The 27262-nt window shown below is 37.5% G+C and overlaps 1 protein-coding gene across 1 annotated transcript in view; it reads right to left on the bottom strand.

Annotated features, from left to right (window-relative positions):
* Positions 1-26802, bottom strand: part of LOC121377946 (glucose-6-phosphate isomerase-like) — a 40469-nt gene extending 13667 nt beyond the window's left edge. Inside the window, exons 1-9 of the mRNA XM_041506040.1 lie at positions 26766-26802; positions 25218-25239; positions 23725-23796; positions 12814-13008; positions 9792-9882; positions 8437-8574; positions 6139-6288; positions 4992-5135; positions 3799-3870 (exon numbers count right to left, since the gene is read on the bottom strand). Of these exons, the coding sequence (XP_041361974.1) occupies positions 3799-3870; positions 4992-5135; positions 6139-6288; positions 8437-8574; positions 9792-9882; positions 12814-13008; positions 23725-23796; positions 25218-25239; positions 26766-26802 (921 nt within the window). The remainder of the gene's footprint in view (positions 1-3798; positions 3871-4991; positions 5136-6138; positions 6289-8436; positions 8575-9791; positions 9883-12813; positions 13009-23724; positions 23797-25217; positions 25240-26765) is intronic.
* Positions 26803-27262: the final 460 nt, after the last annotated feature.

Raw genomic sequence — 27262 nt, 5'->3', positions numbered from 1 at the left:
CGACGTTCCAATGGCAGACCAAAGTGAGAAACAAACCCACTGCAAACAGAAACACATTAAAGAGAAATTCATTAAATGGACATACCCTAGTTTTTAAACACTCAGGCATTGTTGGTCATCCTGGTGTTTTTAATATCACAAAATGCATTTGTCATATTTTTTAAAACGAACGTGCGTCTGACAAGTAACAGTTTTAGAGGGTATTTCACCATTTCAAAGTCACAGACTCGTGTTTCACTCAGTTGTAACTTTATCCAAATGTGTTACAGGTTTGTAGATTAACTAAACTTAGTGTTGATTTTCACGGGTTGAAACTTGGGTCTGTCTCTTTAAGAAAAAATAACAGGCTCATCTAGTCCTATACATCTGAGATTTCATTAACAAACGTTTAGGTAACGCTATAATAAAATAAATCCCAAACGATCATCCACACTTACCCAGAGGATAATGGCATTCCCCCATTTATTTATGATTGGTATTGTCAATGTCCTAAAAATATTAAAGGAAATAAATTATATTTGACAACTTTTTGCCCCATTTTGCAATCAACTTCATTGGTGTAGGAAGGTACCAAAAAGTGTCGGGGGAGGGGGACACTTTTATATTTACACACTTTTGCACTTTTATAAAGCAAATATAAAGCAAAATAACTGAAAGGTGAGGGGGGGGGGGGGCACATGCCCCCCACCCGCGCTTCCTACGCCAGTGAACTTTGATGAAAATGTAGCATTTATTTCATTATGGTCTAACGTTCACCAAACATTCTCAAATTCAACAAACGAATAATACAGTTACACTCCCATCAATACAGCTGAACTAGATATTATAAATACTACTCTCTTTCCATTACTATACTAGTGTTTTTATCAATCTAAAACAGACCATTTAATTACTTTTCAAAATTAAAATTAAAGTTTGTCTATTTAATGATATATTGTTAATTAATCATCATCTATTACATATTGCAGGCCCATCCATATCCAAGGGGGGGGGGGGGGTTGCGATGGGTGCACCCCTCCCCATCCCCCCTCTCCCCCCCCCCCGTGAAAATCGGAGTTCCGCTAATTTTATGTTTCAATTTTCTTCTAACAAAGTCTTTTCTGATTCATACCTGCCGGCTACTCGGGATACATAGCCCGATAAAATCAAACCTCATACATTCGAGAAAAAGGAGAAATATTACTTTTCGGCTTCAGCGCATTGCCATTCGTGAAAGTCTTTATTAGGTGATTTCGAAGCATTTCGTAATAACGGAATCGTCCGAATTGTGACAGATTCCGAATTCCAGACCAAATCGACAGACGTGAGTAATTTTCTGGAAGTGACGTGGCGGCACGTTTCTAAAACTTGTGATCATGGGCAGACCTGAACAACGACAGCACGTCTGCAAGCGTGCAGCAAAAAAGCTGTCAAAAGATAGATAAGCATGTTCATTACAAATATTAATATTAGTAACACCAATAATGCCTCTACGTTTTGCGCAGCTTTCTCTGGCTTTTCATTCTGTTATTGTTTTAAAGCTGCAATCCCTCTTCCCCATTTAGTAGGATAAAATGTCTGGTGAGTGTTTCTTTGGGAACATTGTCAAATGGTTATTACCTGCAGCAGCTGGTTCAAGTAATATATATATATTGCTTCATTAAAGAAATAATATAAAACATGGAAATGGATTTCAAAATATTTCTTTAATGATTATATATAGGATTGCCTATGTTGCATTTAAATTACATTTTGCTGATTTTTATTACTAAGAACAATTGACCCTATGGTACGCTTTCACTTCTATACCAGCAAGTTGAAAAAGTGCGCTGACTTGAGGGTGGGCAAGTAAAAACAACTGTCAACATATACTGTATTATACATGTATAAGTAACCTGGTAATTGTACCTAAACGTTCCACTGACATAGTTCTCACCACACATGTATTGTGACATTTTTACTGAATTTATTCTGACATAATATTTACACTAAAATGCACCAGTGAATGGTGGTGTACAATCTGTTTGCAGTATTATAACAGGCGTGCTGCACATTTAATTTACTTCAAATTACTGTTAGTTTTTATTAGCGTCTTGCAGTCCATTTATAAAAATTATCTCTCTCTCTTTCTCTCTCTCTCTCTCTCTCTCTCTCTCTCTCTCCCTCCCTCTCTCTCTCTCTCTCTCTCTCTCTCTCTCCAGGTGCGGATGCAGGATTTCTGAAAGGAGGGGGGGGGGGGGGGGAGTGGGGGTCCATATGTGATGACTGATCTCTCCTTTTACACAGACGTGTTAATAGAATCACGTTTCTCCTTAAAGGTTATGGTCGATTTAAAAAAAAAAAGGCTCCGCTACTGCTCTCTCTCTCTCTCTCTCTCTCTCTCTCTCTCTCTCTCTCTCTCTCTCTCTCTCTCTCTCTCTGCCCCCCACTCACTCTCTCTCTCACTCTGCCCCCCCCCACTCACTCTCTCTCTCTCTCTCTCTCTCTCTCTCTCTCTCTCTCTCTCTCTCTCTCTCTCTCTCTCTCTCGCACGCACACACAAACACTCATGTGACATATGAAGTTAGTTCCGCGAAATTACCAACCCCCCCCCCCCCCCCCCCCCCCCCCCATAAAACCGGCTGGCTACGGGCCTGTATTGGATATTCAACATTTGACAATTCTGACACACAACCTTCAGAGGATGCTTGCGACATTTTTCCATTGACAACAATGGATCTTTTGTATGTCCTTTCCCACAAGTTTTCCTGTACAAAAATCAATCCAACAAGAAAATAATTAAGACACAGTATTCAAGTAGTGAAACGTATATACATTCATATGTAACATTGTACTATTATTGTTATTTATGCAAAATACTAATATAAAAATACAGTTGAAAATCACTCATATACAAATAGTAACTATTAAAAAAAAAAAAAACTTAATCCCAGGACTAAAATATGGTTTTTTCATCAATGCCGAAATCTTTAACTTTAGCCTGTAAAAATAAATGAATTAAAAAAAAACCCAGCTATGTAAATATAGAAGTAAGACAGAAAACCTACCAGTGAATCAGAATTATTTAATTAAGCTAACCATGTGTTTTTTAAACATGTTGATATTAAAAAATAATAATTAAAAAATTAAGTACTTGTGAATTTTATTGGCTGACAGGGCAACAAAATGCTTAGCTACAGCTTTTGGCTGAAAAAAAAAAAAAAATGTTATTGTAACAAGCAGAATCAGATATTTTTTACCTGCAAAATAATGAAACGGCATTTACATGACTTCAGTCAACTTAGAGGAAACATATGGAGTCTTGCATCAGATATTTTATATTTTTTACAAGTAAAGTAGCAAAACTTAATATTTGCATGGCTTCCATCTACTTCTGTTGTTCACTAAAATAGCGCAATACTTCTATAAGCTATTCAGACATACTAAAAAAAAGAGTAAAGTTTGTTTTATTTAACGACGCCATTAGAGCAGATTGATTTTTTTTATCTTGTCATCGGCTATTGAACGTCAAACATATGGTCATTCTGACACTGTTTTTTTTTACAGGAAACCCGCTGTCGCCACATAGGCTACTCTTTTATGACAGGCAGCAAGGGATCTTTTATTTGCGATTCCCACAGGCAGGATAGCACAAACCATGACCTTTGTTGAACCGGTTATGGATCACTGGTCGGTGCAAGTGGTTTACACCTACCCATTGGGCCTTACCTCGACTGGGATCCGAACCCAGTACCTACCAGCCTGTAGACCGATGGCCTAACCACGACGCTACCGAGGCCGGTGAGACATACTCAGTGCGCTTAACGTGGTCATACTCACATCTTTGGCATGATCAAGAAACCAAGCCTTTGCTGCTGTAGCATTTGTTATCGTCTCCCGAGTTGTGAACGACTGAAAACAACAAAATGAAAAACGTTTGTTTTGTTTAACGACACCACTAGAGCACATTAATTTATCAATCATCGGTCATTGGATGTTTTCCCAACAGTAGCAAGGGATCTTTTATATGCAGCATTCCACACACAGGATAGCATATACCATGGCCACTGATATACCAGTCGTGGTGTACTAGCTGGCTGGAACAAGAAATAGCCCAATGGGCCCACCGACGGGGATCAATCCTGGACAGACTGCGCATCAAGTGTGTGCTACAACAAAATGATACCGACTGTTGAGGCCAAGATACATTGTAACCCTACTCACCAGAGCCCCATTCCACGGAGCGATCTTATAGCCCTAAGATCACCTTAAGTACATAACTACCTTGTGCGCTTAAGATGATCTTAGCGCTAAAATCGCTTCATGTAACAGGGCCCTCGGCCCATATTTTCGAAGCCATCTTATCACCACGAAATCATAAAACTGTTGTAGGTTGTGATGTCACTAAAGCCCACGCCATAGTGATGTCATAACTTACGACGGTTTTACGGTTTCATAGGCTAAGATTACTTCGAAAATATGGGTCTCTGGGTCTTAGTGCTAAAATCACCTTAAGTCATCGATTTCCATTGTCGAACTTAGTAATTTAAGGTGATTTTAGCATTAAGATAACTTCGTAAACGGGACATAGTGAAATGTTGAAAAATGTCAGTGAAATCAGTTACCCATCACTATTGAAAACCCCACCTTTTTCTTCTACTCAATACCTGAATAGGTAAAAAAAGAGTTTATTTTACCTTCTGTTTTCACCAGTGTCCCAAATTTTAATACGTCTATACCTTTTTAATTATTAGCTTTGAAATATAATTATTAAAAAAAGAAGAAGCAGAAACTGTAGATTTATATAAAACTGATTCAAAGTTGAGGTACGGCAGACAATGCTTTTAAGAATGACCAGAAGTATTCCATAATAATTACACTGTAACTGCATTGTTAATACAATCCTGCCAATGCTGGGACCTGTCTGAGTGTAGGGGCGTAGCGTGATCTGGACCTGGGGGGTGGGGGGTTCGTCCGAACCCCCCGAACCACCCAGCCTACGCCCCTGGATTGTAATTACACACAGAACTCACCTTTGATGCTATAACAAACAGACTCGTTTCAGGATTCACTTTCTTCAAAATTTCGGTCAAATGGCTTCCGTCGATATTGGCAATGAAGTGAACAGTGGGACCACACGGGAACGGCCGTAGAGCTTCTGTCGCCATTGCTGGGGCCTTAATAAACATTTGAAAAAATGGAAATATACTGAGAGGCATAAGTAACGCAATGAGTATTTCGCTGAATAATCTCTTATAGAAATGTCAAATCATATGTATTAAGTATGCGGACAAATGACATATTGGTAACAACTGTAAGTGAAAGAGGATTTTGTTCAAATCAGAACAAAAATGGAATAAAATTAGTTTTCAGCAAAAAGCATAACTTGGGTGTTTATTGCAGCAACAAAGCATTGCATATATGAAAATATTTTTGCGTGTGCATTGCCGGCTTTCGTCTCCCTATAAAAGTAACCTTTTTTTGTTTGTCTTTTTTAATAGTAAGTAATGTTTAGAAATTGCTGTTTTATTATCAAGAAACCAAGTTGTGCTTTTTTTTTAAAAAACTCATTTTAATTTATTTTTTTAATTCGAATTTTAACAATATCTTCTTTCAATTACAGTTGTTACCAATATGTCATTTGTCTGCATGCCTAATACAGATGACATAATATTTCTATTAGAAAATATCAGCGAAATACCCATTGCGTTATTTATGCCTCTCAGTCTAGTATTTTTGGCAACAACAAAAAAAGTAGCTGTGTCTAAACTGTTTTCATTCATTGGACTTTTCAAAAGTATTATTTAGTACATGAACTGAATGAATAGATGGGTGGATGGATGGACGAATAAATGGACGAATAAATGAATGGACGGACAGATAAATGGATGGAGGGATGGATGGATGATTAGATGGATGGACAGATAAATGAATAAATGGATGGACATAAATGGATAGATTGATGGATGGATAGATGGATGGATGGATGATTAAATGGATGGATAGACAAATAAATAAATGGATGGACAGATAAATGGATGGATGGATGATTAGATGGATGGATAGATGGATGGATGAATGGATGGATGAATGAATGAACCAATGGACAAATGAATTGTAAATATATATGCATTTTAAATTGATTCTATCATGCTAATTAGATAGTAATACGTAACGTACCATATAAGATCCTCCAATGCCAATGTTGATAATATCTGTGATGGCTTTGCGACTATAGCCTTTCCAAGCACCGGACCGAACCGACTCCGTGAACTCGCGCATGTGTTGGAGAACTTTGTTAACACGTGGCATAACCTGGACAGTTAACAACTGAAAATCAGTATCCATCACATTAAAGTAAATTTGTTAATAGAGGATAAACAAATGTCAGATTTTACACTATGTAATTGTTGAATGGCTTCATAACTAGACCATAAACTCCATGGTATGTTCTGCCCTACAGATCTGTGAAACAGTATTTATTATTCACATGGTTCAACATAACCGGGTTAATAATAATCATACGAAGCACACGTGTAATAACAAGTGTAATGGCGTCATTTTGGGAAGCGACCTCAGAACATGACTTTGCTTCTCCAGTCCTAGCTCAGACTGTGCATTTGAAATATGACGTCATTTCGTCGTCTCCTTCTAGTTGTGGCTGACACATTTTGCATTGGGTCTTCTTATTCATAAAAAAATACAAACAATAATAATATGAATAATAAAGAAATTATTACACTCGCGTGTGTGTCGTACTGATTTTACGAAACTCGTGCCAGGATTCATGTATTACCCTCGCTCTCGCTCGGGTAATACAAAAATCCTGACACTCGTTGCGTAAAATCAGTACGACACACAAGCTCGTATAATAATCTCTATATATACACTTCTGCTGCTGGGTGGTAGTAGGGTGTATACTACCAAATCAAATCTCCCAGACGACAATAGTAACATATGTGGCTAAAACTCCTACCTGCAGCGTATCAATTAACATAAACGCCACAAATATAAATACTACTACTCCTCTCCCTTAAGGTTAATCAGAAAACAATTGGTGGTCAAGCTGCTCATTTCTGAGATAACGGGTAGCGTCTATGACTGTCCTAGTTCCGCACAAAATTCGAGTACTTTTTTTACAGGTACCCACACGTTTCAAGCACAAGGCTACATAACACAGTGGTACTAGATGAAATAAAATTGCTAACCTAAATGACTAAAAGTGGTACTTTCTGATTTAAATGTATTTGACTTAGGTATAAGGAAGACAACAAAAATCATGATTGATACAAGTTCATTATTTATATTACTACATACAGTGTGTGATTTTAAGGAGAGCCCGGGAACCCGAGACTCGCAAACATCATACAAGACTCTCTATCCTGGCGAGTCCGCGTGGCTCGAAAATATTATTTGTACAAATTACATCGATTCTTTGAAATGACACAGTCAACTTATATATTAAAAACTTACGAAACCACAGTCTTAAATAGCGATCTTTTCCATGATTTCATGTAAAACATTTCTTGTATCTTCTGTTCTACTGGAGACACACGGCAGGGTTTCCTGGGTTGGTGGCGGGATCTCAAGAAGTTCCAACAGGGAGTCTTTATGACACTTAAATGTTTTAAACCAAAATCTCACACTGTACATATTGTAACTCTTTACTTCCGTGAAAGTTAAAGGCATACTGTCACGGATTTAAGGACATTATTTCTCTAAAAATGGATAATAAATAAAAATTACATTAATTGTTGGAAACCAAATCTAGCAATCGCATCACCTTAACTGAACCATGATGGAATGAAATCCATGTCATCCCTCTCGGCAATTTGTGTTTGTAAATTATGGACCATTGCCATAATTCAATTATTTTAACAAAATGTCATTAATAAATGGAGTATGGTGGTTATGAAGATGGTTGAATAAAGTACATTTAGGGACAAAACAAATTATTTTTGTTTTGGGTAATACTTCGTTAGACCATTAAATAGGTCAGTGGTCTGTGACAGTATGCCTTTAACAAATTCGACTAGATGTCAATCACATCTACATTGTAATTCTGTTTCTTTAAAGGGACATACCCTAGTTTTGAAACATTAAGGAATATTTTTTACTATTTCAGCCGTTTTTGATAACTGAAATCATACTTTACTTAGATTTTATTGTTTAGATTATTCATTTCCGTACATTCGAAGTGTTTTTGGCCATCCTGGTGTTTTTAATATCACAAAATGCATTTCTCATATTTTTAAAAACGCACGTGCGTCTGAGAAGTAACAGTTATGGAGTCGAATTTTAGTCTATTTTTAGAGGATATTTCACCATTTCAGAGTCACAAACTCATGTTTCACTCAATTGCAACTTTATCCAAATGTGTTACAGGTTTGTAGATTAACTAAACTTAGTGTTAATTTTCACAGGTTGAAACTAGGGTCTGTCCCTTTAATTCATTTTGTTTCCCGCTATAATACTTACATCTTTGCCTTCCACCTTTATTGGTGTATTCGATCGATTTCGCAGGGCAATATCTAGCATAGGTCGCATTTCAGTGACATTGATTTTTTCTCCAGCAAACATAGCATCTCTCATCTTCTCCACTTGTCGTTCCTTTGCCTATATACAACACAAATTAATATCCATAATTAGTCACCTATTACACTATGGTCTCAAACGGTAGCATGGTGTTTCAAACTTCATCTTAATTTACAAATGAAAATAAAGCCAGAATGCAACCAAGAGCGTGTATAATTTAAGAACATGACCATATGACTCCAGCTTGCCCAAGTAGCCTGCAGCCTTTTGTTGTGGATATTAAAGGGACATTCCCGAGTTTGCTTCAATTTTTAAGATGTTATCGACTAACAGAGACTTGTTAACGACTGTAATTACATATCAAATATATTTTTCTGCATAAAATATTAGTGGCTGTATATTAAACGTGTTTCTGCTCGTTCTAATATATGTACTAGGTTAAATTTCATTTTATTTCCTAAAAACTATTTTTTCGTACATATGAAATTATTTGAAGACAAAATCCAGTTTGGGCTTCCTACAAATATTATGACGACCAGAAACACATTGAATATACAGACACTGATATTCTAAACAAGAAAATATATTTAATATATAAGTTTAATCGTAGAAATATTTTATTAGTCAGAAACATCTTACAATGCAGCAAACTCAGGAATGTCCCTTTAATGACTGCCTCATCCCCAACAAGCCCCAAACTCTAAACAGGTTTATAACTGGAATTTTAAATTAAAAATGCAGCATAAAACTACAGGTATAATTAATCTTATTATACATAATTTCAAATGCTAGCAAAATTGGTCCTACGTGTATTAATAATTAAAGGGACATTCCTGAGTTTGCTACAATTTTTAAGATGTTGTCGACTAACAGACGTTTTAACGATTGTATTCACATATCAAATATATTTTTCTGCATAAAATATTAGTGGTTGTATATTAAACGTGTTTCTGATCGTTCTAATATTTTTACTAGGTTAAATTTCATTTTATTTCCTAAAATATTATGTTTTCGTACGTACGAAATTATTTGAAGACAGAATCTAGTTTGGGCTACTTACAAATATTAAGACGACCAGAAACACATTGAATATACAGACTCTGATATTCTAAACAAGAAAATATATTTAATATGTAGGTTTAATCGTAGAAATGTTTTATTAATCGGAAACATCTTACAATGCAGCAAACTCAGGAATGTCCTTTTAATTGGTGAACATACCTACAATTACACCAATAGCAGTATGATTATAATTAACAGACATCAACAATATTATTTGTAGAAGGGAAGGTACTCACCACATTAAACAGCAGTTTCATCACCTCGTCATTTATCAGGTTTTTTGAAAAGTCAAACAGCATACTGCCATCCTTGTACTTCAGTATTTTACTGAAGAAAAATAAAAGTGTTTTTTTTTATGTGCAATAACAAGCATTCTGGTAGTACTGCTAAAGAAATACGTGTCCTTTACGAAGCCCAACAAATGTTAGTATCTTCAAAGTTCAAGGGCCATAACTGAAAAATGGGTAAATTATTATGAACGTTAAACTTAGTCTGTAACAGTACATGATAAAACTATATATACTCTTCAAAAAAAAGTATGGGAACTCTAATAAGAATTTACAATTGGCAAAATTGTAAGGTATATCAGATGTGGGGAATGGTTATATGATAATAGTGAAAGAAAGAAGTGTTTTATTTAACGACGCACTCAACACATTTTATTTACGGTTGTATGGCGTCAGACATATGGTTAAGGACCACACAGGTTTTTTTAGAGGAAACCCGCTGTCGTCACATAGGCTACTCTTTTACGACAGGCAGCAAGGGATCTTTTATTTGCGCTTCCCACAGGCAGGATAGCACAAACCATGGCCTTTGTTGAACCAGTTATGGATCACTGGTCGGTGCAAGTGGTTTACACCTACCCACTGAGCCTTGCGGAGACTCACTCAGGGTTTGGAGTCGGTATCTGGATTAAAAATTCCATGCCTCGACTGGGATCCGAACCCAGTACCTTTCCAGTCTGTAGACCGATGACCTGCCACGACGCCACCGAGGCAGGTAGATAATAGTGAATTAATTGGGCAAACATTACAACCAGTAGTTCAGTATTACAGTAGTTTTTATGACCACCAAAGATCTTGACGACTGTGGTCAGAAGTGAAATTTGAAAGTTGACGTTTTTGTTATCAGTAAATCGCAAATTCAAACAATAAAAATGACTAAAACAAAACAATAACAACTGTATGATCAACAGAATGAAAAAGATTGACAGAAATAATGTTCCACAGTGATTAATGGACCTTCCTGGAAATTGTCAAAATCGACAATGACACCCCACGCACGTGTACGGGGCAACTGCGTGATGCATGTGCAAACTATGGAATGTGTTTCGGTGTGTTGATAAACAGACCTAAACGTTCTTTGCTAGGATGTCTGTGGTCAAAACGTATGTTCGTCCTAATAGTTGATATTAACATTAATATTTCAGGTTCCCCTACTTTTGTGAAGAGTATATATGCAACATTCTATCTCAATATCTTCAGGCGTTACACACACAAAAATCCAGGAAACAAATTTTCATATCTCCTAAGTTAAGGGCCAACACTGTGAAAAATGGGTACACTGCCATGAAAGTCAAACTTGATCTGTAACACACCATGATAAAGCTATACACAAAATGTTAGCTCTATATATCTAGGCTACATAAGAAGAAAAAACCCCCATCTGGGCTGCGTTCAGCCAGACCGAGCGGAAAAAACGTACGCTAGACTGGTTTATGCGCTTTTTCATAATTCTGGACGAAATATTAATTTTAAGTTTTAGAATATGAAAGAAATAAAAAGTACCTTTTGTCAAATATAATAATAATATATCATATCAAAAAAATTACGGTTGGATATGTTCGATTTATTGTGGAAGAAGCCAAAACAAGGGTCCGAAAAGTGACTGTCGTTGACCATAGTCAATTGAAAATTGATTAGCAACTACAATCTAATTAAAGTTAGCTCCACTATTACATGTGGATCTAACACCAGCCAGTAGGAGCTCATGTCCACCAATCAAAACCTTACTTGCAGAATCCTGCCAGTGATTTAAAAATAATTTGAAAACATTCCGAATTATCCTGAGGGTATACGATATGTTTCATGTGAATTACGAATGCCTTATTTAGACCAGTAGAACTAATTTTAATCGGATTGCTATCACTGCGTAGTCCCCAATGTCCAGGTAACATTTCGTCTGTAAATAATAATTTAAATATTGACCAATCACACTTCGCCTTTTATAACGTTATTTGGGAGCATACAAATTCTAAAAATATCGGGCGAGTCTATTTTAGTGGCCGCAGTACAGCGAACCATACCAATACGTACGGGGTGGGTTATCAGTCTTCAATTTTACATTAAAAATTATTTATTTATTTATAAAAAAACCCAAACTAAATCAGTCTTCAGTTTTACATTACAAATTATTTATTTTATAAAATAAAACATGTTTTAAGGCATTCGTAATTCACACGAAACATGTCGTATACCCTCAGGATAAACCCAAAACAATTATAAATCAAGCTGAAATGCTTTAATACACCAGACATTTTAATATTATATTTATATGTTTTCCCAAAGAGATTCTCGGGATTCAGGTGAAAGCAGAGGTGTGCCGTTGACAATCGATGTAATTCATCGACGTCAACGTTGTCCTCGTCAAGCCATTCAAATGCTTCGTTTTCCAAATATTGTATGACGCACATCAGTTCTCGCTGACGTTTGGTAGCCAACCGTTTAGGGCGGATACGATGCACGGCTGCTTGAGCTTCGTGGTTCAAAGTCGGATCTGTATTTCGGCACATTCGTGAATTGGATGTCGTCGATTTGATGGAGGCGTGATATAGACCAAACCGACCACAAATACGTTTTTGTAGTTTTCAAGTTGAACCGTCTTTTTGGACAACTCTGTGTGAGCTCGTCCGTACCCTCCAATTAGGGTCTGGTATAATTTTTCTTTGTTAACCATGATGGTGATCAATTAAAATGGCAAGTAAAAACCCGCGGGTTTTTTCCCATCGTACAGCAATACGTCACTTTAATGACGTCATCGTAGTACACATGGGGATAAACATTGCCACGTTGCTTTGTCTGTGTTGCGGGGGGGGGGGGGGGGGGGGGTATCTCCGAGCGTTAAGTAATATTTTGGGGGCGTATGGTCTAGCGTTACGGGGCGTTACAAGTGGGTGGATGGGTGGGTGTCTCATTTTGGCAAAAATAGTGTTACGTAATATTTGAACAGCCCCAAATCTAGTATGCACTTTTTTACCTATATTTGTCAAAACGCTTTGGATCATCCTTGAACATTTGAGGCATATTAATAGATGTCCCATTCTTGTTATAATATTCTTGCAACGCTTGCCATTCCGGCGTTTGCGTTAAAGGTTTCCGTTGTAAATCAGCCATGTCCTGACGTCGAACGTAACTTTGACTGTCCTTGACCTTCCGGTTTTCGTTGGGAGGACTTCCGGTAAAGAACAACAAGATTTTATTTTGTGGACATAGATCAAGTATTTTTCTCCAAAATCTCTTTTTCCATTTTGCCAGCAGGATGTTCGCCGATTTCTCACTACACAGATGTCATCTGCCATTGAAACCTATGTTAAACTGCCCAACTTCAAGCGAAGATTGCCCATAGAACGGGTTCTCGTTGGCACTAACAACATCCACCATTGCGAACATACATTATATAAGCATTTATTTTCACTCCAAAATTGAGAACATTTCCGTCTCAGTTTTTTGCTATATGACCGCATCTGGCTGTAGTACCTGTCCGAACAGGTGGTTCATTAACCGATTCACTCCGGCTGTCACAGATACACCAAGGACTATGTCCTTGTAGATATATTGAACATTCTGGACCTATCGAATTCCGTCCCATTAACAGAAAAACGCTACTGCGCATGTTCAATCCAACAACCGGATAAATTTAACGACATCATTGTTTACCTTGTCCAATACAAAGTAAAATAATAATAAAATTTTTGTAATTACTTACCTTTGTTGTCAAAAAATGTAAAATTCCCACCAGAAAGTGAATTTTGTCATGTTTTAACACTATCGAAATCCGTCCCATGTGAACGTCACAAACGCAGAATGTATAAAAGACAACACCCGTCATAAAATTGAGGGAACAACAACACAACAGATTGTTAACGAAGCAAATGTAAATTAATTATGGACATATATACACGTTTTTGGTGAACAATGGTTGTCGACCAGCACCAAAGTGTTCGAGATCAGAAAGTTTCTCTTGTTTTTTTTTGTTCTTTAGAGTTTGTTTTAGAATTTGAATTGTTTTAGATGCTTTGTAAACAGTCACGCCACACTTAGCCGCTTTTGAGTATTCAATAAATTCTCATGAATATTTAATAGGAAAAATGGTTTTCTTGTGCTAACAACTTTTGTAGGTGACTGAAAAAAGAAGAAAAAGCTTTCTTCTACAAACATTACACAATCTACTGATGTTGTTTTTCAAATCTGACACAAACGGCCTTCCATACCCCCCCCCCCCCCCCCCACGTCCACTTTAAGAGTGTCAGTCATGTGACTTGTTACTAAATATAGACAAAACTCATGCAGACGACAGTCATTACCGATCTGTCAAATCTAGTATCTTCATTTATAAAGGTTTTAATATATTATAACCTTTGGATATGGATAACAGAATTGCCGATACTGTACAAGGGTGAAATTAAATTTTACCCTTTTCCACCCTCATTTTCAATTTTGATCGATCGAGCCTTGGTTAGTTAATACATATGCAGTGGTAATAAAGTTTGTGCTTGCGCTGTGTGATTAGAAAGAGTGCGGAAGTGTTATGGGACGGAATTCGATGGGGTACGGAATTCGATAGTTTAGGATAGTAAGCAATTTTATTGGAATGTGTATAAATATTTCAGTAGATTTTCCATTTGGAATGAGATTTAGATTGAGATTAAAGTACAAGCAGCCACTGCACTCTTAAAGGGACATTCCTGAGTTTGCTGCATTGTAAGATGTTTCTGACTAATAAAATATTTCTACGATTAAACTTATATATTAAATATATTTTCTTGTTTAGAATATCAGTGTCTGTATATTCAATGTGTTTCTGGTCGTCATAATATTTGTAGGAAGCCCAAACTGGATTTTGTCTTCAAATAATTTCATATGTACGAAAAAAATAGTTTTTAGGAAATAAAATGAAATTTAACCTAGTACATATATTAGGACGATCAGAAACACGTTTAATATACAGCCACTAATATTTTATGCAGAAAAATATATTTGATATGTAATTACAGTCGTTAAAAAAGTCTCTGTTAGTCGATAACATCTTAAAAATTGAAGCAAACTCGGGAATGTCCCTTTAATGCAGTGATTCTTTTCAAATGTATTTTATCACATAGTTCTATAGACAGGCGATTTAACCGGTCTAAGCTCAAATTTTACTTATACTGATACAGATTTATGCTGTCCAGGATGATTTGTTAAACGAGTTTTGTCTTTACATTTTTAATTCCAAGTGGTGATACCTAATAACTTTATTAGCTCTCTATTACTTTTTTGCATATAAAGTGTTCTTAATGAATGGTATTCTGGACACCGGGTTAGTACATGAACAATGTCTTCATCTTCAATACAACATAGTGGGCAGGTTGGATCTATATGATAGTGACTGAATTTGCTTTTGTTTGTTTGAAGCATATATGTTCCTGTTATCATTCGCCCTCTGGTGACCTCTTTCCGAGCTTCAGTCACTGTTGATTCTGCTGAGTCCCAAATTATACTGCCAATACACAGAGAGGTCAAATTCATCATATTTAAAGTAGATTTTTCTGTTAGTTCAGTAATACATTTATTTGTCAAAAAAAGATTGATTTGTTTAGTGACTAAATTCTTTTTCACACCAATTTTGTTGGTAGATGGTCAAACAGTTCATTCAAATTGGGTAACTGATAGAGTTCCAATGTACCAACAACTCGGCCAAAAAAACAGAGGAAAAGATCAAGGATTATTCATATTAACAGCAGTTTGTCTGATCGCTAATTCTTGTATTGTAGTATTGTTACAGCTTAACACAAGATATGGGAAACTATTATCCTTTTCAATTATTTAGACCCAAAGTTTTTTGCAAATGTTACGTTTATTTCCTATTCGATATTTGTTTTCTTTGCATTTACATGAAAACAAACCCAAACCCCGACAGGTTTTATATACAAATCATCATATAAAATGCACGAAGTTGACTTAATTCCACTTTTTAAAAATCTCTGTGTCGTTTGAATGCACGTTATTTCTCCTATAAATAACTAAGGTCATTTGCATATCAAAACATTGGGATCTGAGGCTACGTGAAGGCCATTATAGCTTGTTTCACTAAATCAAGGTTATTATTGTTTTGCAGTGTGTAACAGCATTGTCTAATCATTCCGTTAAACATAGATGTAAACAAACAGAACATGTAACCCTTTCTTGTAGGTGCATTATATTTAATAAATTTAGCTAATGTTATCACAACTGAGGTGTAGCACAGTAATAAACACAAATCACCTCACACACCGCAGGAATGTGCTTTCCAAATTTATAAATAAATTTAATGCAGGGCCGGACCCAGAAGACCGGGGGGGGGGGGGGGGGGGGGGGGGGGGGGATAAAATGTCAAAGGCCACCAACATCAAATAATAATAAAAACGTTATTTAATTTGCCTCTAAATTGGGAACTCATACGTATATATAGTATTTAGGGTGGTGCTAGGGGCTGGGGTTTGGGGGTAGGGTGTTACATTTGTAATGCGAAAAACCAAAGGGCTATTGTTCGGACTTGTATGGGTTCAACCACTTTTTCATCCCGCAGACACAGCCCTGAATGTTCAAAATACGATAGCATGGCTTGGTCAATAACATCATTATTTCGATCTATGACTGCACGTGTGTTGAGGCCCATTTTGTAATAAACGACCCATTTTGTAATATGTACCCATTTTGTAATAAAAAAAATTATCGGAACAGCAACAGCTGATTAAAATACTTTGTGATGTTAAAGAAGCATACATTAAAGATTTAATTAATATTGATAAGTGTATTAGTTTGGCATAAAAATTATAAGTTAAGGCACTCTCTTGTCTAAAAGCATACTAGTTGTCACTTTTCTTTTATACTGTTTGTGAATGTAATACTTTTATGCATGTAGGTAATTTTTTATTTTATATATTTCATTGTATTATTACCTAACATGAAAACCAAAAGCGTGTAATTGATGAATATAATAATTGAATTCTCTTGTGCGTTTATACATACTGTGTATATATGCTGTGCTGATAAGCTTACTAATATGGAGAATAGTGGTACTTTCGGTGATCATATCACCCTGCAGCGAGCTGCGCAATTGTTCTTTGTGAACATTTTTATATTTTCTAGTCTCGGACCTCATGCAACAACCTTACTATCTCCCTCAAATCATTTTAATCCAGCATTGCCAACACTCGTTCTTGGTCATATTGCTGAAGGTCACGGGGAACATTACGTCAGTTTAAGTAATTCAGCCGAAATAGTTCATGACACTATACATCGTTTACAGTCTGACGATGATTCTATATTAGATGATGATCACGAGTATCCTTCTCTTGTAACACATTCCACACCAGTAACTGACAGTGATACGGAATGTCTAATTAGCAACACCGGTATAATTAATGCATCTAACAAAGGGGAGTGCGGTGACGGACAGGCTTTACCAAACGAGATTTTTAAGGAAATCATTAGATGGTGTATGTATGATGACTGTCACATGCTCGGAACGTTTAATAGGGTATCCACAGGACTTAGAAAACTGACAGAATCTTTCTTACCAGAAATACATATTGACGATTTCTCAGCTGAACAACTGCATTTATGTGGCGCACTTGAAAAAGTTATGTGTTCAGAAATTAATTAGAATTGCGGGTAAAAACAGTGGGCTTGGCCTGAGAATACGACAGTTATTCTCACAAAACCGCAGATCGTACAGTGCCTGGTTGGTTGTTTCCGCGTTATATTTTGGGAAATTTATCATAAACGATATATTTTGGAAATGATCGAATTTCTTACATTTTTAAATTCATATTATTCATCATATGGTGGTTACGATCACTAATCATTATTCTATTTCGGCAGTCCTCTAACGACATCCTGCTTCTGCATAATAATAATGTTAGAATAAGTTGTATTGGGAAAAGAAAATTATAAATGTTACGCAACCAAACGGACGCTCTCTCTCTCTCTCTCTCTCTCTCTCTCTCTCTCTCTCTCTCTCTCTCTCTCTCTCTCTCTCTCTCTCTCTCTCTCTCTCTCTCTCCCTCCCTCCCTCCTCCTCTCTCTCTCTGTGTTTGTGTGTCTGTTGTTTTGTCTATCCGTGTGTGTCTCTGTGAATATATATTTTTGAAAACAGGTTTTTTTTCCCATGAAAAGTTTCATTATTCAAGGAGAACTTTTCTTTGTTAGAAACGATGACAGTTTGGTTAAGTTTTCGCAACACAGGTCTGTCTGTTTCTCTCTCTCCCTCACTGGTTCTCTGTATGTCTCATTCTATCTGTATCTCTGTCTCTATTGCTTTCTCTGCATATATGTCTGCCTGCCTGCCTGTGTCTGTCTGTCTGTCTGTCAGTCCTCTCTCTCTCTCTCTCTCTCTCTCTCTCTCTCTCTCTCTCTCTCTCTCTCTCTCTCTCTCTCTCTCTATCTCTCTCTGTGTGTGTGTCTGTGTGTCCATCTTTGTATTTATCTGTGTGTGTCTCTGTGAATATATAGTTTGGATAACGTTTTTTTTTTCATGAACATTTTCATTATTCAAGGAGAACTTTCCTTTGTTAGAAACGATGACGGTTTGGCCAACAACTTTCAGTTCTTTTTGCAATACAGGTCTGTCTGTCTGTTTCTCTCTCTCCCTCACTGTTTCTCTGTATGTCTCATTATATCTGTATCTCTGTCTCTGTTTCTCTCTGCTTATCTGTCTGTTTTTCTCTCTGCTTGTCTGTCTGTCTGTCTGTCTGTCAGTCTGTCAGTCTGTCTGTCTGTCTGTCTGTCTCTCTCTCTCTCTCTGTGTGTCTGTGTGTCCATCGTTGTATTTATCTGTGTGTGTCTCTGTAAATATATAGTTTTGAAAACAAGGTTTTTTTTCCAGTTCTTTTCAAAATATATGTTTATTTTTCAGTGAATTCATACATTTATAATAATATTTTTGTGTTGACTTCAGGAGGAAGTACCTGTACATGCTTATAATTTATGTAAAAAATAAACCGGTTTTGATACACAATGTTCCTTATCGAAATATTATTAGCACATTTATGAATTAACTTAAATAGTTTCCTATTGTCATGCATAAGGGATAGTTCATGTTCAGTTACTACGATTTAACATTTCCTGACACTTCTAGTGTCTCACATGGTATATTTTTAATCTATGGGATCGTTCAATTAGTTGTGCAGCAATTTATTCAAATACATCAAATCTTATTCAAAAATTCTGTAATATTATTACAGTGTATATATTTAAAATGTTCATATTTATGGGATTATTAGCAAATGTATATAGAAGTTTAGAAAGAAATATATATATATACCTAATATTGCCGGTAACCATAACAAAAGAAGAATAAGAATAAGAAAGGCAAGTGTGTGTAGTTATATATATATATATATGTGCATTCAAGACCGCATATGAGCACATAGTCAGGCGGCAAACTAAAGTACAGTGTAAGCGGTAAATCGGTTAAGGGACAGTACCTGTACACAATAATTGTAGAATTAACTTCCACAACCATCGGCTGAATGATCACATGTGTTTTATGTGTATTGTTCACTTTCTCGTGGTGGGTGGGGGATGGGGTAGGGCGGCTGGGGGGTGTGCGGAGGGAGTGTCAGTGGGAAATCACTTTTGACGGATACTAGTTTGAGTGTATTTCAGCTTAAGTAGTTGTTGATTAAACCCACTGTTTTTAATCAGCTGCTACGGTTTTACAACACATTCATGTAGGTTACTTTCTCTTACACATATCTACACTTAGATTATAATGTAACAGCCGTGGCGTAATGGGGGGGGGGGGGGGGGGGGGGGGGGAACTGGTTGGAACGGCAAAAATCCCAATTGATGTGTTCACCGAGGAGGTTCTATCCTGTTACCCAAGTCCCCCAGGCGAACGTTCAACCGATTAAGCTAGATCCCGCCCCGATCATGATAGATAATACCACACGATGGGTTACGAAAAACAGCAAGGATATTTTATATGCACTTTTCCATAGTCAGGATAGTACATACCAGGGCTTTTAGTATACCAGTTTTAGGGTACTGGTTGGAACAGACAAAAACCCCAATTTGTGTGTCCACAGAAGTTCGATCCTGCGACACAAGCACCTCAAGCGAGCGGTCTGGAGTAATGGATGAACGGAAAAACTGAATAGGTTCACTTACAGAATCAACCTTAAGACATATTCGTATTCCTGACGAACTTCCAACCACTGAATAAAATCTAAACACAAAGTTTAAATTTATTTCAATTTGTATATATTTAACATCTATGTCTTATTCTGACGTTTTAAGCCTTTATTACAGAATGGGCATGTTTTTAATTACAAAATGGGTACCTATTTTTATCACAAAATGGGTCCGATTTTATTACAAAATGGGTCCGATTTTATTACAAAATGGGTACCTACGTTTATTACAGAATGGGTCGTTTTTTATTACAAAATGGGTACTTATTACAAAATTGGTCGTTTATTACAAAATGGGCCTCAACACACGTGCTATTGTAGCAATGTGTAAACCACGTAAAATACAAGTTAGGTAGGGTATATAAATTCATTGAAAATGTAGTAGTCGACATTCTTGCTATTGTTATTTGAGGAAAAATATGGGTAAATAGAAAAACACTTCAGTTGATGTAAAATTGTGTATTAAGTACGTTTTCGATTATTTTGAAGATGAATATCAGCACAGTAGACCTCGGTATGCTTCTTATCGAATTGTCGATCGAGTTGCCGCTGCACTTAAAGTTTCGGTTTCAACAGTAAAAAGAACTGTGAAAAATCCAAGCTCTACGAATCCAAGCACAGAAATCACTGTTAAAAAACGCGACCGAAAACTCATCGATTTATTTGATAAACATGTTATTAAACGACGAGTATACAGATTTTATAGAGAGGGCGAATTACCTACATTACATAAGATTAACGTGGCTTTAAGGGAGGAATGTGGAATCAACATATCCATATCAACTTTACAAAGAACACTCCATGACCTCGATTTTAAATACCAACATATGTCTACAACCGGAAAAGTGATTTTTGAGGACGCCAATATATCACACAGGAGACTGTCCTATCTCCATGAAATATCCAGTTTACGAGAACAGGGGTATTTAATAGTGTATCAAGATGAGACCTGGGTGAATGTCAGCCACACAACATCCCACCACTGGACAGATATCCACCCGGGCACAAGTACTGCCAATCACCTGCCGAAATCAGACGCTGCTGATCGAGTTCCTAAACTTTGTTCGGTGACTGGGAAGGGAAAAAGACTTATTATTTGTCATGCTGGCTGTGATAAATATGGATTGATAGATGGCTGTGAATTGATCTTTGAGGCTAAAAAAACAGACGGAGACTATCATGGTGAGATGAATCATGACAATTTCATCAAATGGTTTGAATAACAACTTATGCCTTCTCTACCAGAACCTTCTGTTATCGTCATGGATAACGCAAGCTACCACAACAAATTAACTGAGATTACACGATGTCCTGCACTAAACGCTAAAAAGGAAGAAATTCAGCCGTGGCTACGAAACAAAAATATACCTTTTGAGAGTAACATGACAAAGCCAGTTCTTTATGAACTTGTGAAAAGTAACAAATGTGCAAAGCAATTTGTTACTGATGGTATTGCTGAACGCCATGGGCACTTGCGTCTAAGACTGCTGCCAAGACATTCTGAACTCAATCCGATAGAACTCATCTGGAGTCAAGTCAAAGGGCACATAGCTCGTCATAATGATGGTAAAATGACCACGGTGCGGAGAGAACTTGCACATGCATTGAACTCTGTCACACCTACACACTTCTCTGACGCAGTTAAACATGTAATAAAGATCGAAGAAGATTTTAGAAAACAAAATAGTTTTATAAGAAATAAAATACCCCCTGTGATAGTCCCCCTTAACGAAGATAGTGATGAAGAAATGAGTTCGTCGACTGATTACGTTATTTCTCCATACCCATCAGGAGTATTACTTTAATGTATGCATGAACTCTTGAACACCAAAAACAATTTATTTCCATATCATTCACTATCAAACAACCTAACAACCTATAAACTAATCGACTAGAAATGCATATAGACTACACATACATACGAGATAAATGTTTATTTAACGACGCACTCAACGCATTTGATATACGTTTATGTGGCGTCAGACAAAACGGTTAAGGAGCATTATGACAGTGAGAAAGAAACTCGCTACCGCCACATGGGCCACTGTTTCCGATAAGCAATTTTAATAAGCATTAAGGGACGTTTTATATGCACCATCCCATAGACAGGATAGCACATACCACAGCCTTTATACATCAGTTGTGGTGCACAGGCTGGAACTAGACACAACCCAATGGGTCCACCATGTGGGATCGATCAGTCGACCTACCATGAGCGAACGCTTTACCTCTGAGCTACGTCCCGCTCCATATACAAAAGAAGCCTTAAGTGGGGTTGGGGTTGTGCAGAGGGTCACACCTCCACCAATCGCATGCATACCATATTCTTCTCTCTCTCCCCCTATAACCATATAACCATGGATTAAAATATGTTGAGTGCGTCGTTACATAAATGACGTCTCTCTCTCTCTCTCTCTCTCTCTCTCTCTCTCTCTCTCTCTCTCTCTCTCTCTCTCTCTCTCTCTCTCTCTCTTCAGCGCGCGCGCTTGTGTATTCCACAATATAATTATAATATTTGATACATATTTTTTTTTTCAAACTGAGGTTTTGTCACTTGAACTCCCCACCTGAATCCGCGCCTGCTTCATGTTTACAGATATTTTCTTAAATATAGGTCATACTACGATTTGTGTGGATAGGACGATAGAACCGAACATTAGTTTGAAACGCCCTATAGAATGGTGCTTTTAATATGCAAATGACCATAGTTATTTATAGGAGAACGTAACATAGGATAAACGTAACATTTGCAAAAAACTTTGGGTCTAAATAATTGAACAGGTTAATAGTTGCCTTCTGTGAAGCTCTGCAGACATGCGTAATGCTCCAAGGAGGAGATGGAGTACACCAATCGCAGTCCGATGTGGTAGATACTGGAACATTCGTAGACTGTTGTAATGGAATCATCTCCTTAAACACTCCAGTCTGAGATACTCAGCTGTATTATTTCCAGGCCAAATAGAAGTCTCGGTAGAACATATGCTTGATACATCTTATATGATATTTTTGGGTTGAAACCATTTGTACCATGTAGGCCAGTATTTATGAGACTATACATTGTTCTTCTCTCCAAACTGATACGCTCACTAGTGTTTAAATTAGATTCACTTATTATTAAGGGGCCGTCCACAAACCGTACGGGGGGGGGGGGGGGGGGGGTCGATAAGGGGCCAGCGTAGACCTTTTTTGAAAATGAAAAATGTCGATCAACATTTTTCATTTTGGGGATGTACACTTTTAGGAGGGGGAGGGGTCAAAGTGTACTCTTTGTACACTTGTGAAAATGTTGAAAATTATGGACGGCCCCTAACAGTTATTGTTCAGTTACCTATTCTACCATCGATTAAGTAGTACGCATGATTCAGGCATTAGGTCCAAGCACATTGCTCGCAAAATCAGACATAAAATCTGCATTTAGACTTCTTCCTATTTGGCCAGGGGACTTTGATTTATTTGGTTTTAAATTTCAGAATGAATATTATTTTGACAAGTGTCTGACCATGGGTGCAGCTATTTGTTGTGCCCTTTTTGAAAACGTTTCAACCGCTATCCATTGGTGTGTTGAACAGCGATCTAACAGCAAGGACATTCAGCATTATCTCGATGACTTCCTTTTTGCTTGGCCAGGCAAACACAGCCCAATGTCAAACGGCGTAGAATCATTTATTGTCACCTGTCAAGATCTGGGAGTGCTGCTAGCATTTGAAAAAACATTTGGCCCAACGACATACCTTGTTTTTCTTGGCACAGAAATTGACGCGATACACTCAGTATTGAGGCTTCCTAAGTTAAACTTGGAACAACTACAACAAGAATTAAGTTACATTTATACAAGAAAAAAAATGTCTTTAAAAGAAATCCAATCTTTGTTAGGACTGTTGAATTTTACATGTCAAGTTGTTTCTCCTAGTAGGTCTTTTTGTAGATGCCTAATTGATGCAACAAAGGGTATTAAGAAACATCACCATATAATTAGGATTACAGCTAATATAAAAAGTGATTTGGAGATGTGGCTCCATTTTGTGGAAAGCTATAATCATGATGGATCCACTTTGGGTTGATAATAAAATGATAGATATTTTTTTTTACTGATAATGCAGGTGATGCATCTGGTGGTTTTGGCATTTATTACCCCAGGTCCTGGGCTCATAGTAAGTGACCTGAATTTTGGTAGTCCTGAATTTTGCGTGATTTTGCATTTCTAGAATTATTTCCAGTTTTGTTGGCATTCCATATCTGATAATAAGAGAATTGCCTTTAACACTGATAATAAAGCAGTGGGCTGTATAATAAACAAGACACATATTATGCCCCTCAGACAATGTCACTAGTCCGTCGCTTTGTCTTGCTTACCCTTAAACATAATATTTTGTTTACGGCGATACATATTCCGGGGAAACAGAACTTATTACCGGATTCTTTTTCTCGTTCACAGTTCAAGAAATTCAAGGAAATTGCCCCACACACAGGATTTTTACCAACACCAATTACATGTGAAGTATGGAACATTTGAAATCAGAGGCTGAGCGATTACTCAGACTTTCTATGGCTGATACAACATGAAAAACTTATAACACTGCACTGAAACATTTTCAGGCATTTGTGAAATGTTATAAGTTACAGATTTTTTGCCTGCTCCTGTCGATTGCTTAGTGAATTACATTGCATACCTTTCCTTACAAGGTTTCTCGCCTGCCACAGTTAATTACAACATATATATCTGGGTTATCTAACTTTTACAAATATTCCATACTAACGTTTTTGTTATTACAACACTCTCAGAGGGTTTACGGCGACAGTCACACCAAAAAGATGTTAAATCCCCCATAACTCTTGCTATATTACAACAGTTGACAACAGTCCTTCCCAAAGTTTGCTCATCAGTTTACAAAGCAGCTTTATTCAAATCGGGTTTACATTGGCGTTTCATGGATTTCTAACGGTGGGGTAATTAACTATAAGAAGCAAAAACTCATATATACACAAGACCATTAAAATTAAGTGACATTTCAATTAAAGGCCATCACCATATATACATAAATTTGATTCTAAGCCGTGTAATGGAATCAAAAATGGACCAAAGGAGATATTCCACCACCCTCAAAATAGACACTGGAGAAAATACTTTGGTGTGCCCGGCTTTAGCCTTGCATAGCTTCCTTGGGAAGCGCAAAGGGGCTGAAAATCCACAGCTTTATGTCCATTTTGATAGATCACCACTTACAAGGTACCAGTTTTCCGCAGCTCTGCAAAAAGTATTAAAATTTTGCCGAATTCACACGGGAAATTTCAGATCACACACATTCAAAAACTTGGTGCAGCAACTGAGTGCGCATTGCGGGGAATTCTCGGTGAAACAATTAAAACATGGGGTCGTTGGAAAGGTTAATCTTTTTAAAGGTACATTAGATTGCCACTTTCCAACGCGTTACATACCAAAGTAAATGATTCAGTGAAGGTTAAACAACTATGATAAATACATGACTATTATTTAACATATTACCCAACATTATCAATGTACATCTATAGTTCACCATGTAACGCCTAGGCAGGGGCAATAAGGTACGTATTGCCTGTTGATTACTGTTTTCACTTAACCCTTGAATTGGATCATTTGTTTGTTTACTATTCATTTAAGGTTTACAGGGAATGAATCGAACATATGGATTGTAGGGTCCTCAATAACTGACTGGGCAGGTCGCTTTGCTGCTTCGCTGTCACAGTTTGATCAAGGTGTTCTGGAAATGTAAGAGAGGTATGCGTTGACAGGAAATTTGATAGCTATGTCCAAAATTTAGTTTATTATCATCCTACGCCAGAGTACGTTCTTGTACATTTAGGCTCCAAGGATGTAACCTCAGTCAAAGCAGCAGAGTTGATTGACAATATCAAATGTTCATTTTACCGCCTAATAGCTCTACTCCCGGGGGTGCGTATCATCTGGTGCCACATGCCAACCCCCCACCCCCCCACCCCGCCCCACCCACCCCGCCTTTATTGGCATGGTACCGTTTCTGCTGTTACAACTGACAAGTTCGAAAACGTGTCAACAAGGTGATAGATAAGTGTGTATTCAGTAATGGGGGTTATTTTATTACATATCCTAACATTACGTTTTCTGAGCAATCTGTTTCGCTACGATGGCACCCTCTTATCTGACTTGGGGAATGCAGCATGTTTTAATTCCATTCGTGCGACTTTCGTGATGTTTGATGTGATTCGGGAAATGTATTTCCATTTTAATGTTTTCATAAATTCAGTGGTGAGTGGCTATAGAGCCTAATAATTTAAATATGTCAGTGGTGTTATAATTTGGAGGTGAGTGGCTATAGAGCCTAATAATTTAAATATGTGAGTGGTGTAATAACTTAGAGGTGAGTGGCTATAGAGACCCTCATTTGGCGGGATCTGGGAGGTGAGGGTGGATCACAGGTTTGGTCGGCACATGTTTTCAGGGGTCGATCATTACACATTGTGCAGTTTGAATGACAATGGGATAGGTCCCATTCTTGTTACCAAGAGGAGACCGCTCTTATTCGTGGTACCATGGAAAGAGTCCGCTTTCCCTTAGTAGTAGGTGGGTCTGTTGAGCCCGGGTCACTTGGGGATACTGACCTCTAAGCGTGGGGCAGGCGTGGCCTAATGACGTCATGGCATGGAGACGCAAACCTTGACATGGACCTCTGGGTTAATGGCTATGGCAGTGGGGTGACCTTTTAGCGTGGGGACGCTACTCTAACGGGGTTAATGACTTTGGGAGCTGTCAACTGACCTCGGTGACCGGAGTGAATGGATTTGGCAGCTGTCATGGTCTATACAGGAAACTGGAGTCGTTAATGGCCCATGACTTATGGAGGTGTTATCTGATTATGCAGCTGTCGGGGGGGGGGGGGGGGGGTGTCCTTTGATGTACAGGAAACAGATGGCGCAGATGTCGTTAATGACTCAAAGAGGGGGTATCGGGTTACGATAAAAGAGGCAGGTGCGTGCGTAGAAACCTGGGTCCATATTTACGAAGCAATCTTAGCCTACGAAATCGTAAAATCGTCGTAAGCTATGACGTCACTATGGCGTGCGCTGTAGTGACGTCACACCCTACTATGATTATAGGATTTCGTACGACTAAGATAGCTTCGAAAATATGGGCCCTGACCTCTAAGTTTGCTAACGGGGTTAATGGTTTTTGACAGGAACTGGTTGAGTAGGGCCTCTCTTTATGTGTATAATGAGAACCAGATGTGAGCCTTAGTAACGGGGAGCTTCAGGGTG

The sequence above is a fragment of the Gigantopelta aegis genome, chromosome 7, assembly GCF_016097555.1.
Source record: "Gigantopelta aegis isolate Gae_Host chromosome 7, Gae_host_genome, whole genome shotgun sequence".
NCBI classification, from domain to species: Eukaryota; Metazoa; Mollusca; class Gastropoda; order Neomphalida; family Peltospiridae; genus Gigantopelta; species Gigantopelta aegis.
This window is presented reverse-complemented; position numbering and strand designations above follow the sequence as displayed.